General features: G+C 36.8%; 2 protein-coding genes across 2 annotated transcripts; one reads left to right on the top strand and one right to left on the bottom strand.

The window, feature by feature from the left end:
* Positions 1-2,072: 2,072 nt before the first annotated feature.
* On the bottom strand, positions 2,073-6,891 carry LOC113777834 (phospho-2-dehydro-3-deoxyheptonate aldolase 2, chloroplastic-like). The gene is made up of 5 exons (XM_027323046.1): positions 6,236-6,891; positions 5,303-5,580; positions 4,765-5,041; positions 3,665-3,910; positions 2,073-2,883 (listed from the first exon to the last, which is right to left on the bottom strand). Exons 1-5 carry the CDS (start codon positions 6,770-6,772, stop codon positions 2,620-2,622), a joined length of 1,602 nt encoding a protein of 533 aa, XP_027178847.1. The 5' UTR covers positions 6,773-6,891; the 3' UTR covers positions 2,073-2,619.
* A 4,005-nt stretch (positions 6,892-10,896) lies between these two features.
* LOC113777942 lies at positions 10,897-14,560 on the top strand. Its single transcript, XM_027323179.1, has 3 exons — positions 10,897-11,810; positions 12,946-13,056; positions 13,997-14,560. Exons 1-3 carry the CDS (start codon positions 11,139-11,141, stop codon positions 14,192-14,194), a joined length of 981 nt encoding a protein of 326 aa, XP_027178980.1. The 5' UTR covers positions 10,897-11,138; the 3' UTR covers positions 14,195-14,560.
* Positions 14,561-14,857: the final 297 nt, after the last annotated feature.

Below are 14,857 nucleotides of genomic sequence, written 5' to 3'. Positions count from 1 at the left end.
GGAGGTACGTGAAATTACCCCAAAAAATAGATAAAAGAGAGACTTTCTATCAATATTTTGAGCCATGAGATATTATAATGTAAGTTGGTTTCAAACAGCTGAACAACGCAAGTTTATTGCATGTGGGATTTCTTGTTGCTCTTTATACTTGAAGCTTTGCTGGTTCTTTCACCAAAGAGCTTGGATTTTTCTCATAAGATTACAAGAATCATCGTAATGAAAGTAATACAAACAGGGGAAAATCGTCCAAAACGTCCCTCACATTTTATAAAATAACTTTTTTTGTCCCTCACTTTTAAAAGTGTAATTTTATATCCCTTACATATTCACATCGGACAAATTTAGTCCCTAACTAGGTTTCCGATCATTTTTTGGCCGGAATCCATCATGTGCAAGGCACGTGATCATTTTTGAAGGGTAAATTTGTCAAATTATATTTTACATAATCTGATCTATAGTCCTCCACATTTTATAAAATAAATTTTTTCGTCCCTCACATTTTATAAAATGATTTTTTTCATCTCTCACATTTCACAAAATGAATTTCTCCATCCCTCACATTTCAAAAAATGAATATTTCATTTCTCACTAATTATGTGTGTGAATACATTTTTTTAAACACATGTATATGTCTATTTGATTTTGCTTAATAATAATAGCATAAATACATGTATGTAATTGGGCCCAACTTGTGGGCTATCTTCTCTTTTTGTATGATTATGACTAATATTTACCAATAGAACCTTAATTTGCATATTCTTATTGTATTTTGATCGAAAATAGTTTTATTGGCCAACTTGACAATGAATGCAAGATTTTTTACTAGCTAATACTAGATGAAATCAAATGATCACGTATAATATATGGTATTCGTATTGTTAAGTGAAATCAAATAGACACATACATATATTTATGCTATTCGTATTATTAAGCAAAATCAAATAGACATATACATGTGTTTAAACAAAATGTATTCACACACATATATTTTTTTTTAGGGTTTCCCTCACATACATAATTAGTGAGGGATGGAAATATTCATTTTTTGAAATGTAAGGGATGGAGAAATTCATTTTATGAAATGTGAGGGATGAAAAAATCATTTTATAAAATGTAAGGGACGAAAAAATTTGTTTTATAAAATGTGGAGGACTATAGATCAGATATGTAAAATATAATTTAACAAATTTACGCTTCAAAAATGATCACGTGCCTTGCACGTGATGGATTCTGGTCAAAAAATGATCGGAAACCTAGTTAGGGACTAAATTTGACCGATGTAAATATGTAAGGGACATAAAATTACACTTTTAAAAGTGAGGGACGAAAAAAGTTATTTTACAAAATGTGAGGGACGTTTTGGATGATTTTCCCTTCAAACAAATTATAATGTCACAATTTACAAACCAATCCACCAAATTGGTCCATTTAAATTTCATATGCAGCAAGAAATTTGTGCACGTAAATCAGGTTTTGAAGACTAAGAAAGACAACTGATTTGGTCTCTGTGTGACAGAATTTCCATGGCAACTTTATTGTTGTCCATTGCGCTTGGTGGAAACAAACTTTGATTTGGTGTCGGTAGGACATCTCTCTCTAATTTTCTTCACAAAACTCAAAACACTTTCTTGTTTTTTCATATACAAATTATGCAATCTCATCGCTATATTATATTTTTCAATTAAAATTTCAAGAACTTAGGGATCCAAACAGGTTGATAAGAAGATGTAATGAACATGCAACAAAGACGGACAATTTGAAGCAGCCTATACGGACAAGATGTATCCTATTCTAGGTGCAAATTCCATTCTTTCTTTTTGCACCTAGGATACTATTAATTCCATTCTTTTTCATTTTTTCCTTCCATCTTTTAGCTTTAAAGTACTACTAACCTATCTTTTGTCCTGAACTGGCCCAATTGATGGAGCTGATTGCAGCCCTCCGAGACAATGATTCCTTATTTTCATTTATTTCTTTTCACATTTTCCTGGCAATCCGCATTAGATTTGTGTGTCATGACATACATACCCCAATAATTTAACGTTCAAACTTTAAATTAGCAGATCATAAAATTCACTTGTAAAGTATTACAAAAATAAATTTATGTAAATTTGGAGAAAAACACTCATAGTAGTTTGAGGTAAAAACAACTTACAAAAACTGCTTGCTCTTGAACAACTCTATTATTTTTTCACGAGCAAAAGCAGTGATGATACATCAAAACATGAAAAGCAAGCCAAAAACAAACTTCCAACTTAAACAGCAAACAAACTCATAAAACTCGTAGTACAGACTAAATCCTCTCATATATGCCAGCTTCAAATGGATACCATTACTGGAGCCTGAGCTTCTCCAAAATAAGCAATGCAGAATTCTTTGCTCTTTGCAGCTTCAATTCAGGTTAGACCCCATCAAAGATTTGTTCATCAGAAGTTCAAACAAATCAGAAATCCAGCGTGGGGTTGCAACCAAAGCAAAGGTTGATTCTCAGCAATATTGAAACCTATCTAAATCCACCCAACTGTGCATTGTTTGCTTACTGACATACCTTCTTTAAGCTTAAAGTAGGCTGCTCTTAATTAGTTTGCCAGATGACAAAGGTTTGAGCAGATATCCTAGTTACATGCTCAAGGAGAGCAGACGCTGAGTTCCAATCCTTCTTTTTCTTAACCGTTCAGCTATAATGAATGCGAGTTCCAGAGACTGAGAAGCATTAAGCCGTGGGTCACAATGTGTGTGGTAGCGAGAGCTCAGGTCATCATATGTTACCGTCCTTGACCCCCCAATACACTCTGTCACATTCTGCCCTGTCATTTCCAGGTGAACTCCCCCTGGGTGGCTCCCTTCTTGCTCGTGCACGTCAAAGAATGCTCGAACCTCAGCCTGCCAACACATATGTAACATCATGGTGTTGTCCATATAGATTTCCAATATACTAAACTAAGAAGATCAAAATGAGATACGGGTTACATCTGCAAGATTCTTTGTTGCTTCTTTTCTTCCGAGTACACATGCAGTCACATGCAAACTACTCCATGTCCATTAATGATTTTCAAAACATAATTGGAAGGTGATCCCACTGATCACAATCAAATGTCACCAAATTATTACGACCTGACATCCAAGAGGACCAAGACCTAGCAGTGGACCACTAATATAACAAGTGCCCCATTTTGGAGTTTTTGTGATGATTAATTGAGACTTTACTTTTCCACCTACCACCAATAATCGTATTCCAATAAACTTGTCATTTGGCCTAAACTCTATAGAACACCACAAATTTTGTTGTTGAGAATGTTCTCATTAACCTAAATATGGATAACAACCAACTTAAAATTTTAATATAAGTTGCAGAAAGACAGTATGCTACTAAGGAGTTTAAGTCTGTTATTTATCAAAAGAACAACTAGTTAGTCACTTTTTCTTCATTCCATTTTTGTGGGAAAAAAGGAACCATTTAGGAGTCAATTTCCGAAAACTCATAGAGTTGTTATGGAAAGGTCACAAAATTCAGAGAAGATTTTTCAAATGCAGATTTTTGGGAAGTTTGATACAAAAATCATCACATATTTCTCACTTTCAGGTTTTGAAGCCACAACCAAAGACAGGAAAGCAAATTGACATAAATAACTAACATTAAGTAGAAAAGAAGAGTATATAATACCAATATTGCATCAAAAGCACGAGTTTTTAGTCCGCAGGGTGCCTTGATTGTGTTCCCATGCATAGGATCACAGACCCAAGTGACAATCTGCCCGGCTCCACGAACAGCCCTGATCAAATGGGCAAGTTTAACCCTCATATTCTCTGCACCCATCCTAACAATTACAGTAATTCTTCCCGGCTTGTTCATTGGATTTAGAATCTCAATGATGTTAACTAGCTCCTTTGGATCCATCTTCTGGCTCACCTGCAATTACACATTATTTTAGGATTAAAGAAATGCAACATAAACTAGTTTCCTGATATCACAGGACGACATCATCAATATGTAGACGTAGCTCAGAGTACAGGTGGATCATTTTTTGCTTGAGAATTTGAAGATCCATATTGCCTTTAATTGCTTGAGAAAATATTCAATGTAACATTATCCTTACTGCTACTCATAACACCAAATTTAAAAATTAGTAGTGTTGAGCAATCTAATTTAAAAAATTTAATTGCTTGAGCAATCTTTTGAAGATACTTGCTAAAAATTTAATAAACATGGAAGAAAAAATTAGTAATGCTGATTTTAAAGCTGAAATGTACTTTAAAAGTTTCTCGCAACATCTGCCCAATGTCCCCCACCTATGTGTCAGTCCATCACTTCTACAAGGTATAAAGTTGCGCATGGAACAGTCACACATATAGCATAGTATAACACCAGAAATAGCAGACAACAATACAATGGAAATTTTACCCCCTCTTTGGTAAATTGGAGGGAGACAGATCTAGCTTACATACTCTGTTGATACTATAACAACTAAGGGTTGCTGGGAAACCAATTACATCTGATAAAAGTGTTGTCTATGCACAAGATTGCCATATATAATAAACCATACTGCAAACAGAGCCAAATGAATCAGCTACTTGAATTTCTTTTATGCAAGAGAAATGGGAGACAATTCTGGGGCAGGGAGGCAAATTCTGCTTCAAATTATTTCCTAGACAATTCCAATATTTAAATAGAATAAGCACCACGCATACTTCAGTTCCAAGGGGATTAGCACCATAGTTCAATCAGTTTATAAAGTTTTTAAAGACAATAAACACCATAGATACCTTAATGCCAAGAGGATTAGCAACTCCTCTTAAAAATTCTACGTGGGCACCATCCAGTTGCCTTGTGCGCTCTCCAACCCAGAGCATGTGAGCAGAGCAATCATAGAAAAGTCCAGAAGTTGAATCCTCCCTGGTAAGTGCTTGCTCATAAGGTAATAGTAAGCATTCGTGGGATGTCCAAAATTCAGTTGATGACATGATAGGGTGGTCAATAGTAAGTCCGGCAGTAGCCATGAACCCTAAGGCTTCATCAACCCTGTGAGCCAGTTCTTGATACCTGCCAAACAATCCAGTAGCACACATAACATGTTAAGAAAGTTTGAAGGACAGTTCCAACTACAAATTGCCATATGCACTAAGTCTGACAAAGTAGATGCTAAAATGGTTGAAAGGCAAGAGTTGAGTTTTATCTTCTTGTCTGAACCATATAATTCCTCCATCTTCTAAAAACTTAGTCAAAAAAAGAATTGAGAATGCCAAGAATTGGTTATCTGAGATGTCCTAAAACTTCTCTCTGTTCCTAAATTCTTTCACACACCTATCTCCCTGTTCACTGTGCTCCACAAAATCAAGATTCCACTCCGTGACCCTCTGCATTGCAGCATAACCACCAGTAGCAAAGGCCCTTAGAAGATTGAGAGTTGCAGCAGATTGGCAGTAGGCCCTTATCAATCTCTGAGGATCTGGAAGTCTCGATTTCTCATCAAAAGCATCACCGTTGATATTGTCTCCCTTATAACTAGGCAGCTTTACACCATCCTTCTCTTCAAAAGGGTCTGACCTTGGTTTTGCAAACTGTCCCGCCATTCTTCCAACCTACATACATTTAATTGTCACCACTAGTTAATACCACCAGAATCAATTTGATCTTAATATACAACAAAAATAACAATGAACTTGCAAATAGACTTGAACTTCCATCAAACAGCTATTCCATCTTCCACACACAAACCAACCCCCCCCCCCCCCCAAAAAAATAAAAACCAAAAGAAGAAGAAGAAGAAGTGGTGGCAGCATATCATAATGTTATACCAGACTCGTATGAAAATTTGAGCATAAGATAACTTTGGACACCTAAAATAACTCTTTTAAAAGTTTTCAGACATTCCTATAATTACTAGCGCTGACATTAGCGGCTAAAGACTTCTACACACTCTCCCTTTGAAGAACGCATCTCTAACTAAAAAGCAAGAAGTTCCTGTCTGACCTTTAATGTAATCATTCATATTGCAGTAGTACTAAATCTCAACTGTCAATTACACTAATGAAACACAAATTTAAATAAATATTCATATCCACCAATAACAAGACCAAATCAAACAATTCAAAAAAAGTGATCTTGATCGCGTACAAATACCTTAATAACAGCAAATAGAAAGAACCCATTTCATCCCATTTCATCTCCAGTAGAAATAAATAGCAGAAAACAATAAAAGCGAGATTGATTGGATATGGATAGGGATACATTTACCTTAATCACAGGCATTTGACCACCAAACATGAGAACAACACTCATCTGAAGAAGAATTCTGAAAGTATCCCGTGTATTATTAGCATTAAACTCCTTGAAGCTCTCAGCACAATCCCCACCTTGCAACAAGAAAGCATTCCCCAACGCAGCCTCAGCAAGCTTCTCCTCCAAATTCCTAGCTTCACCAGCAAAGACCAATGGAGGATAAGCCTCAATAATTTCAAGAACCGATTTCAACTCTTCTTGATTTGGGTACTCAGGCAGCTGCAAAGCCTTCTTGGTTTTCCAGCTATCCACACTCCATTTCCCTGGTCTAGCCGCCACAGATGGCGCAGCCTTGGTAGCAGCAGTGGATGTAACAGGGGTCTTAGCTGGCTCCGACGCGTGAACGGCAGAAATGGGGTGGCGGATTTTGGGTTGCGGGAGGCTGTTGGCGGTGGAGCTTGGGAGGAGGAAAGCTAAACTGGGCTGATGGGGTTGGTTGTAGGAGGGAAGAAGTGATTTTGAAGCTAAAGCTGAGGTGTTTGATAAAGCCATTGTTTTTCTCCCTGAATTTCTTCAGAAATTCTTGCTCTTTTTGTTCAAGAAATCAGGGAGGAAATGGCGGCAGAGGAGGACGAGGACAGTGGCTGGTGGCTGGCTTTATAAAAGAAGAGGAAGAGTTTTGGAGGGTTTAAATAAATGATGAGATGTGTTTGGTTGGCAGAACTGGGGGGAGTCAAAGGCGCCTGAGGGAGTTAGGTTTGGCGGGGGCAGCTACTACCACGTGGGAACCAACGGCCCTTTGGCCTGTTCGCTGTTACAAACGCTTTAAGTCATGGTAGGATAAAAGATTAAGGTTTTAAATTTTATCACTGTACGTGACTTTTTCCAAGTTCATATGAGCATGCACTATATTTGTCTTGCATCAATGTGTTACTATTGTCACTATAACTAATTTCTTCCAAATTTATATAAGTATGTAATGTACTTGTCTCCTATCAATGTGTTACTATACGTAACTTCTTTCAAATTCATATAGGCGTGCAATGTACTCGTCTAATTAGATGGTGATTCAGTCCCCATCCATTTCTCTAGATCTCATTTTTTTTAGATCCCATTAAGTCTCTTCCCTTCCAAGGTAGGTTAGGATAAGAGTAAGAATAAGAGTAAAATTAGATTAGATTAACTATTGCCGTCTAATAAAAAAAAAAAAAGTTACTAACACACGAGTAAATGAAGAAAATGAATAGGGGTATCATGGTATATTCCTTAAAAGTTTGGCAAAATGACCAAAGTGGACCTTTACATTTCAAAAAATTCTTTTTTTGATCTCTTACACATAAAATCGTACAAGATAATTTCTCCTATTAACCTATGCACCATCTTGATCCTATAACCTATGCCCAATTAAATTTGCACAAAAAAGAATTACACCCTAGCAACGTGATCATGCTTTTAGGAGTAAAATTAAAACATGATTAAAATCTCCTTTAAAAATAAGTCACACGTACAATCACCCTTTTCCGCTTTTCTCACATTCGCTCTCCACCACCTTCACTTCTCGTTTTCTTCCCACTAACTTGCTGCCCTCTTACATTTTCATTGCCAACATCTTGGGAGGGCGATTTTAGGAAGGATAGAGGGGCAAATCGATAGAAAGAAGATTTGGCCTTCAAAGATCAAATTCAGGAGAGATTTTGGAGTAGGAGAAGATGGGTTTGGTGAGGGAGATGGAAAGGAGGAGGGGGAAGGGATCAAGGGAGAGTGGTGGGAAATAATTGCAAGTTAGTTGGTGGGAGATAATTGCAAGTTAGTTGGTGGGAGACATGTTTTTTAAGCTTGAAATTTGGTCAAAAATAAGTTCTAAAACTAAATTGATACATTTTTTATACGTAAAAGACTATTTTACAGCATTTTATATGCAAGGGACCAAAAAAGATTTTTTTTTTTTTGGAAATGTGAAGGACCATTCTAATAATTTTTCTAAAATTTATTATATTACAACATTTAGATTGCCAAAACCCGGTCAAATCATGAGAAAAACGACCAATCAAATGATAACATTTAGTCAATTTAATTTATTTTTATGTATATCGAAAATAACTAATGGCTTACATCTATGAACTATGATGTTGATATTTATACATACACGGTAAAATTATTTTGATTTTCTGTCATATATATATATATATTTTTTCAGAGCTCAATTTATTTAAGTTCCCTCTAATTCAGTCTTTCAATTGATATACATGAGAAAATGCTTGTTCAACTTCAAAGTTCAAACACTGCATGGGCGTATAGTCTAATCATTCATGCACTGCCGCAAATCTTCACCCGCACATGGAAAAAGTGAAATAAGCCCATATGTACATTAAGAATTTGTCCCTCTTCCTACCAGTATCCATCACCATGGGACCTTCTCCTGGGATACCGCACCGCTCCGACGACACCTTTTGCCTGCTAGTTTTCTTTGCAGCATGACATTTTTGGCCATAGCTTTCCTGCACCTAAAAATCTATCCTGCTTTCTCACTTTTGGGACCATTTGTCGGCTGAACCTTTAGCACTCCTATCATTTTTAATTGACATATAGTATTTTCCAATATTCGAAAATCAGCTGCATCAATATATCTATTTATCTTATTGTTTCTCCAAGTTTCTTTTCAAACTAGAGGTGGGCTGGAGTTTTTCATGCGTTTGGCATTCAAAAGAAATTCTATATGAATCAATGAAATACTTAGGAGTATGATCGTAAGCAATAATTGGAAGAATGGTGATGTTTTTGAAAGAGCAATAATTCTTCTGCTGTGGACTATGGAGACTGGAGAAGATGTGGCTTTGATTGGAAGGCGTGGAGCCATGAATCACACGAAATCTTGTCGTTGAGTAGCCTTCCTCGGCCCTCCCCTCGTACGGGGACTGATTTCCATTCGTTGATCAAGTGACCTCTGAGTCCCTTCAAGGGTCCCTTGATCTTATTCACAATCCATGTGCCCATCTGAATCAATTCATACAAACAAAACAAAAGAAATAAGAATGTGCCCAGTTGGATCCTTTTCCCTTGGGCGTATGAATGATTGCATGGGAATCACGTGAGAATCGCTGTGGATGAATTTTCTACAAGGTCCATCTTGTACTGCACCCACGGTTTGCTGTCGTGGATCATGGTTACGGTCTCGGTTGTTTCATATCCGTTGCGATATATTGGTTGAATATCAGGCGATACGCACATTATAACACATAAAAATTTTTAAAAAATCTGAAAAAATTTATTAAAATTAGAAAATACCAACAAAAAAAAAAAGCTAAATCTGAAAAAATTTTCGAATTGACTCCGCATTGATTCAGATATATCAGCCGATACCATGCATTACGAATTCTGATCGATTAATTTCGATCGAGTTAGAGTAAGTTGCCGCGAATATATAGTAATATCCGCGATTCGAAAATGAGTATCGTATCGATCCCCTCCATTCCGATTAAGCCGATTCGTATCGGAATCGGCCAATATTGCTAACCATGACTGCGTCTGCGACAAAAGCTCTACATGGAATTCAATTAAATTAATGCTTGGGACACATTGTCCTTCCCTCTAGAAGAGGTCTCATTCAAGAAGCACGCATGTAATTCACATTTGCCACACTGCTTTTGATTTTTCTGGTGTAGCTCATATTTTCTTCCATTTTTGCTCATTTCATTTGTTTCTCCACCATCACATGATTCACATCTACATCAGAAGTCAAGCTTCGACAAACCCGTACTGAACTCTACCTAGAATCGTCATTCATGCAAATAGAACTTTTTGTTCACTGGTGCTGAGATGATCATATTCCTTGTTCTGTTAATTGATTTCTTAATTACTTGCTGTTTGAAGCAATCCTGAAGAAGTATAACATTTCCCAAGTTGACATTATAGTTAATCAGTAAGTTGAAGGCGCCATGGATTTACCCAAATTTACATAGTTAATTAGTTTTCTCTTTGATCACGACAGGATTCAGTATTCCTGTTTAGCTTGGAATATCCTTCTAGCCGAGGCATGAAGGTCAAGTAGATAAATTCACGTGGCTGCTTCTTCCAGACCTTTTCGAAGCCATGTTTCATGCACTTGTTAAAATTAAAGAAGTCATAACCCATGCGCATCACAACTTGTCTTCCACATGATCTCCATAATGGTCTCTAAAATAATTAGGGACTATTCATTAAAATCCAATAGTAGTACTAGTTGATGAAAAAAATAATGAATTGATTTTTTCTAGACTAACAGTGTATATATAGTAGCAATACAAAACTTAAAGTTCGAATTAAAATTGAAATTAAGTGACTTGAATTCTAAATCCCCTAATATATATATATATATTATTAGTGTAAAAAAGATTAATTGAAAAGAGAATGGCACGCAAATTTAAAAGTACATACTACACAAATTTGCAATGGTATTAGAACACTAATAGTATATATCTTGCATATTTCGTATCATGAAAACTGTTACAGTATTATTACAAAATTAATTACGAATAATTTCAAATCCTCAAGCTCATGTCAGCCTAAAATTTATAGGCTAAAACAAAATCTTGGAAAAACTTCGAGGACTCCTAGGTGAATAACCCTTCCATAAAGAGCGCAGTTTAATGTACTTAAACGGGAAAGAGACTAACGTGCACCTACCGCCTCACTCGGGCGCCAATTGTTGAACTCATCGAACCTAATCTGTCTCTCTCTCTCCGCCCTGCCATCTCACTCTCAGCTCAGTTCAGCCGTTTTCCTCCGCAGCTTATCACACCATGCATTACCAAGTCCTCCATTTCTCTTTTTCCTGTTTCAATCTTTAACTAATTACTTCAGCTGAATTTTCATTCCCATTATCCATAACCAATTGTTTCAAATTTTCACTATTCCAATCCCCAACAAAGGATAAAATAACATGTCACTGGCATCAAGAAACCTATTGACTAGCCCAAATTCCCGAATCAACACTACAATCAACACCTCCAAAACCCATCTCAGAAACCCGAGACTTCCCCTTTTATCGTATCCAAAACCCTTCTTAAACCCCTCAAGATTCCATGCTCAAAAACCCCATTTCCTGAAGTTTGCTACATTTATACCACCAATCCAGAACCATACCTGGTCCATCCAGGTTAAGTCCTTGGACTTAGATGGAACTGTAGGGGAAGAAAGCCGAAGTGAGAATCCTGCCAACTGGGATGTCAATTTTGATGCATTTCTTTCAATTTTGGAGTTTTTCTGCTTGGTTTCGTCCATCGCGATTTCGGGCATTTTAGCCGTGAATTCTGGATTTTTGGGCGGTCAAAGGATGGTTTTTCAGTGGTTGGGAGAGAAGGGGATGGTGTGGCAATGTGTGGTTTTGGTTGCTGGAGTTTTAGTTGGGGCGGTTATTCGGAGGAGGCAATGGAGGAGGATTTGTCAAGCGAAGTATTTTTCGAGGCCGGTGAATTTAGTGGAGAGAATTGAGAAATTAGAGGAGGACTTCAAGAGCTCGGCTACAGTTATCCGGGCTTTGTCTAGGCAGCTTGAGAAGCTTGGAATCCGATTTCGGGTTTTTAGGAAGGCCTTGAAAGAGCCCATTGCTGAGGTATTGATGTTATATCCTTAACGTTTAGTGTTTCTTGTCAATTTGGATTACAAATATGGTAATGTGACATGGCTAAAGGTTCCAATAATCTTTTATCTAGTTAATTACTGAGTTTCTTGGATTAAAGGGGGAGAGAATTTGTTATAATTTGTTGCTGAGGGTAATGAATGCATGCAAATGTTGTAGAGTTGTAGTTTGAATTGGTTATTATATCACTCATATGAGCCCTCGAAAAATGAATTCTGGTTGAATTACCTGACTTACGTGGTAGCTAATGTTTGTGCGGTGTATTGTTTCCATATGCTTATTTACACGTTAAAATACTATGATATGTTTGTAGAACTTGTACCTTATTCTTTTGTGCTGTCACCCAACTAAAATGTTAGCAGAAATTTGTGATTAATGTGTGGAGAATTCTATTTCGTCTAGAGTAGGTCTGGAAATTCACCTTTCAATCATTAATTTGTTGCTCAAGTCGTTGGAAGGAATCTACGTGTGTTTAATGTTCTATAAGCAGTCAGGTGACTTGTCTTTTTCTTCCCTGGTTATGGCTTGGAGTGGACTTGTAAGGCGGAATTCATGGAGGCTCTTGTGATCCTTTTTGCATGCAGAACATGAGATAGAATGTTGTGGAATATAAGACATTGGCCTGTCTTTTGGAATTGAAATGTGGCCTCCTTTTTGTTGGGAATTGCATTTGTTTGATAATCGATTCCAGTGATTTTGGTAATTTGGTCAGTTGTGAGTCGAGTAAGCTCCAACTTAGATCTTTTAAGTATATCTGATTTGATAAATTCATTATCCCATATGATTTATTTGATAAATTCATTATCCAATATAATTTGTCTTCAATTTAAAAGCAGTTGGTTGGAGTGTTGTCCTTTGTAGACATCTAATTTCGGCGCCTACAACTTTCTGTCATTTTTGTTTGACACTTAATTATGATTATGGCAAATATGTCATCAAAACAGAGTAGTCATCTAGATTTGAAACTTTTATGTATCATTCTGACATGTCATAGGGGCAGAGTTTGAATCATGTTGCATCATACTGTACATATGCTTCCTTCTCTCGGGTCAACAGTTTATGCAAGAAGTTTATCTCCTAAGTTTTGTTATTGGCTTCACCTGTGTAGACTGCTGCATTGGCCCAAAAGAACTCTGAGGCAACTAGAGCGTTGGCCATTCAAGAGGACATTCTGGAGAAGGAGCTTGGTGAAATTCAAAAGGTTCTGCTGGCAATGCAGGTAAGCTATTCTGTGTATTTTCTCAAGGTCATCTTTGTCTAATAAACTCCACATGAATTTCTGAAATGAATACCAGAAATAGGCTAAAGTTGACATAGTTGCATGTGGAAAGCAAAAGATGAATCTAGTGATGCCATTGAAAGGCTTTCCAATTTCATAAAGGTGGCTATAAATCACTTCTAACAGCCCTCGGCTACTGATAAGACTAAAGAAAGAATACTGCAGCTAACAACAAAATAGATTCCGAGCGACATGCACTAACATTCGACTGCTCTTACCATGTCCTATTGCCAACTCAGCAAACTTGTTTCCTAAGTTCATTTTTTTTTTGGGCAATTTCCCGGTTACTAAGCTTGCTTGCTTTTACTTCTCATCTTTACCCCTTAGTTTCCAGTCTTATAAGTGTGACTATTTGGTTATTTGTGCTCAAGAATGTCCCAACTTACCTATAATTGTCCAGAAGAGAAAACTTGGACACATATTTTTGTGGTTCTGCCGCTTTGATATTCCTTACCTTTTTGTTACAACTAATCCTGTTGCTATTTTATTTCTTTTATGTTGCCCGTAGATACTTTATTTTATTTTTTCCCTTTTTTTTCATGTAGACAGAAATTAACACAATGAAAAGAAAACAGCACTCATGCTATATGACAGTTGGACCACGATAGTAAGATTGATAGAAATCTTGTTGAAAAGGTGTCCAAATAGTATTAGTAATAGCTGCTCCCTCCTCCCTAAACCCAGGGAGAAAGGAACAACAAAGGAACCAAGACACAGAAACTCACACAGACTTTCATGTACATTCAGGATCAAGTAAAACGCTTTGTAACAATAATATCAGACACAAGCAGATTGGCATTATTTTCAGAATATTATGGTACCTACTTTCATATGCGAGTTTGAACTGACTGGAACTGCATTGCTTTGTTTTCTTCTGTAGGAGCAGCAACAAAAACAACTGGAACTCATCCTTGCAATTGCAAAAAGTGGAAAATTATGGGATACCAAGCGGGAAGAGAATCATGGAAATAATACACCTGCTGCATCTAATTCAGTTGTTGACGGTGTCCAACAGTTGGGGAAAAACCAAATCCAAGCCGTGGCTGGTCAGAAAGAGAGCGACAATGATAATATGTAGTAGATGTTCCTGGCAGTAACCAGAAATGGACATGCCCGTTTTGTTCATAGATGAAATCCAGATACTGGGCCTTGTTTAACTGAAGCAGTTGAAATGCCCTTCTGGCATCTGATCTTCGTGGAAGGATGGATATCCTTACTTTCAATTACCCTGCAACAAGTATTTGACTGCATGGTTCAAGGAAGAAGAGGTTATAAAAGATAGAAACAGGAAAACTGAAATGTGTTAGTGTAGTTCTTTTGAAGAAAGCATTGTAACAACTAACAATACATGATTCATTCATGGAACTTTTGGATTATTAATTTATCAAACTTTGTAAAGATTTCGCTTGCTCATATATCAAGTGCTTTGGCCTTTTATCCTTCATTTTTCTTCCATTTTTTTTTTCTCATTGATTCGGAGTAAAGGGTCCTGTCTCCCATGGTGGTTTGGAAGAAAACGAGTAATGGCAGTCTTGATGAACCTTTGTCCACTTTAACTGAACTCCGTTATTTTCAGCTGCATTCTATCTTTTCATTGAGACTAAATTATTGGCCCTATGTTTTGTTTCTCATCAATTCATTAGAGAATTTGCCTGAGTTGCTTCATGGCACACTGAACAATAGACCGTGGGTTAAGGGAGCTGGTCAAATAAAAATATTTTTGTGGCCATAAAGGTCAACT

The sequence above is a fragment of the Coffea eugenioides genome, chromosome 7, assembly GCF_003713205.1.
Source record: "Coffea eugenioides isolate CCC68of chromosome 7, Ceug_1.0, whole genome shotgun sequence".
NCBI classification, from domain to species: domain Eukaryota; kingdom Viridiplantae; phylum Streptophyta; class Magnoliopsida; order Gentianales; family Rubiaceae; genus Coffea; species Coffea eugenioides.
This window is presented reverse-complemented; position numbering and strand designations above follow the sequence as displayed.

Bases quoted from the DNA above. Each gene is read 5' to 3' on its own strand.
- LOC113777834 (XM_027323046.1), bottom strand. From the start codon at position 6,772: ATGGCTTTATCAAACACCTCAGCTTTAGCTTCAAAATCACTTCTTCCC. The intron at 5,581-6,235 runs GTAAATGTATCC...AAATGTATGTAG, and splicing joins GTCAAATGCCTGTGATTAAG to GTTGGAAGAATGGCGGGACA. The intron at 3,911-4,764 runs GTATCTATGGTG...GTGTAATTGCAG, and splicing joins CTAATCCTCTTGGCATTAAG to GTGAGCCAGAAGATGGATCC.
- LOC113777942 (XM_027323179.1), top strand. From the start codon at position 11,139: ATGTCACTGGCATCAAGAAACCTATTGACTAGCCCAAATTCCCGAATC. The intron at 11,811-12,945 runs GTATTGATGTTA...TCACCTGTGTAG, and splicing joins TGAAAGAGCCCATTGCTGAG to ACTGCTGCATTGGCCCAAAA. The intron at 13,057-13,996 runs GTAAGCTATTCT...TTTCTTCTGTAG, and splicing joins AGGTTCTGCTGGCAATGCAG to GAGCAGCAACAAAAACAACT.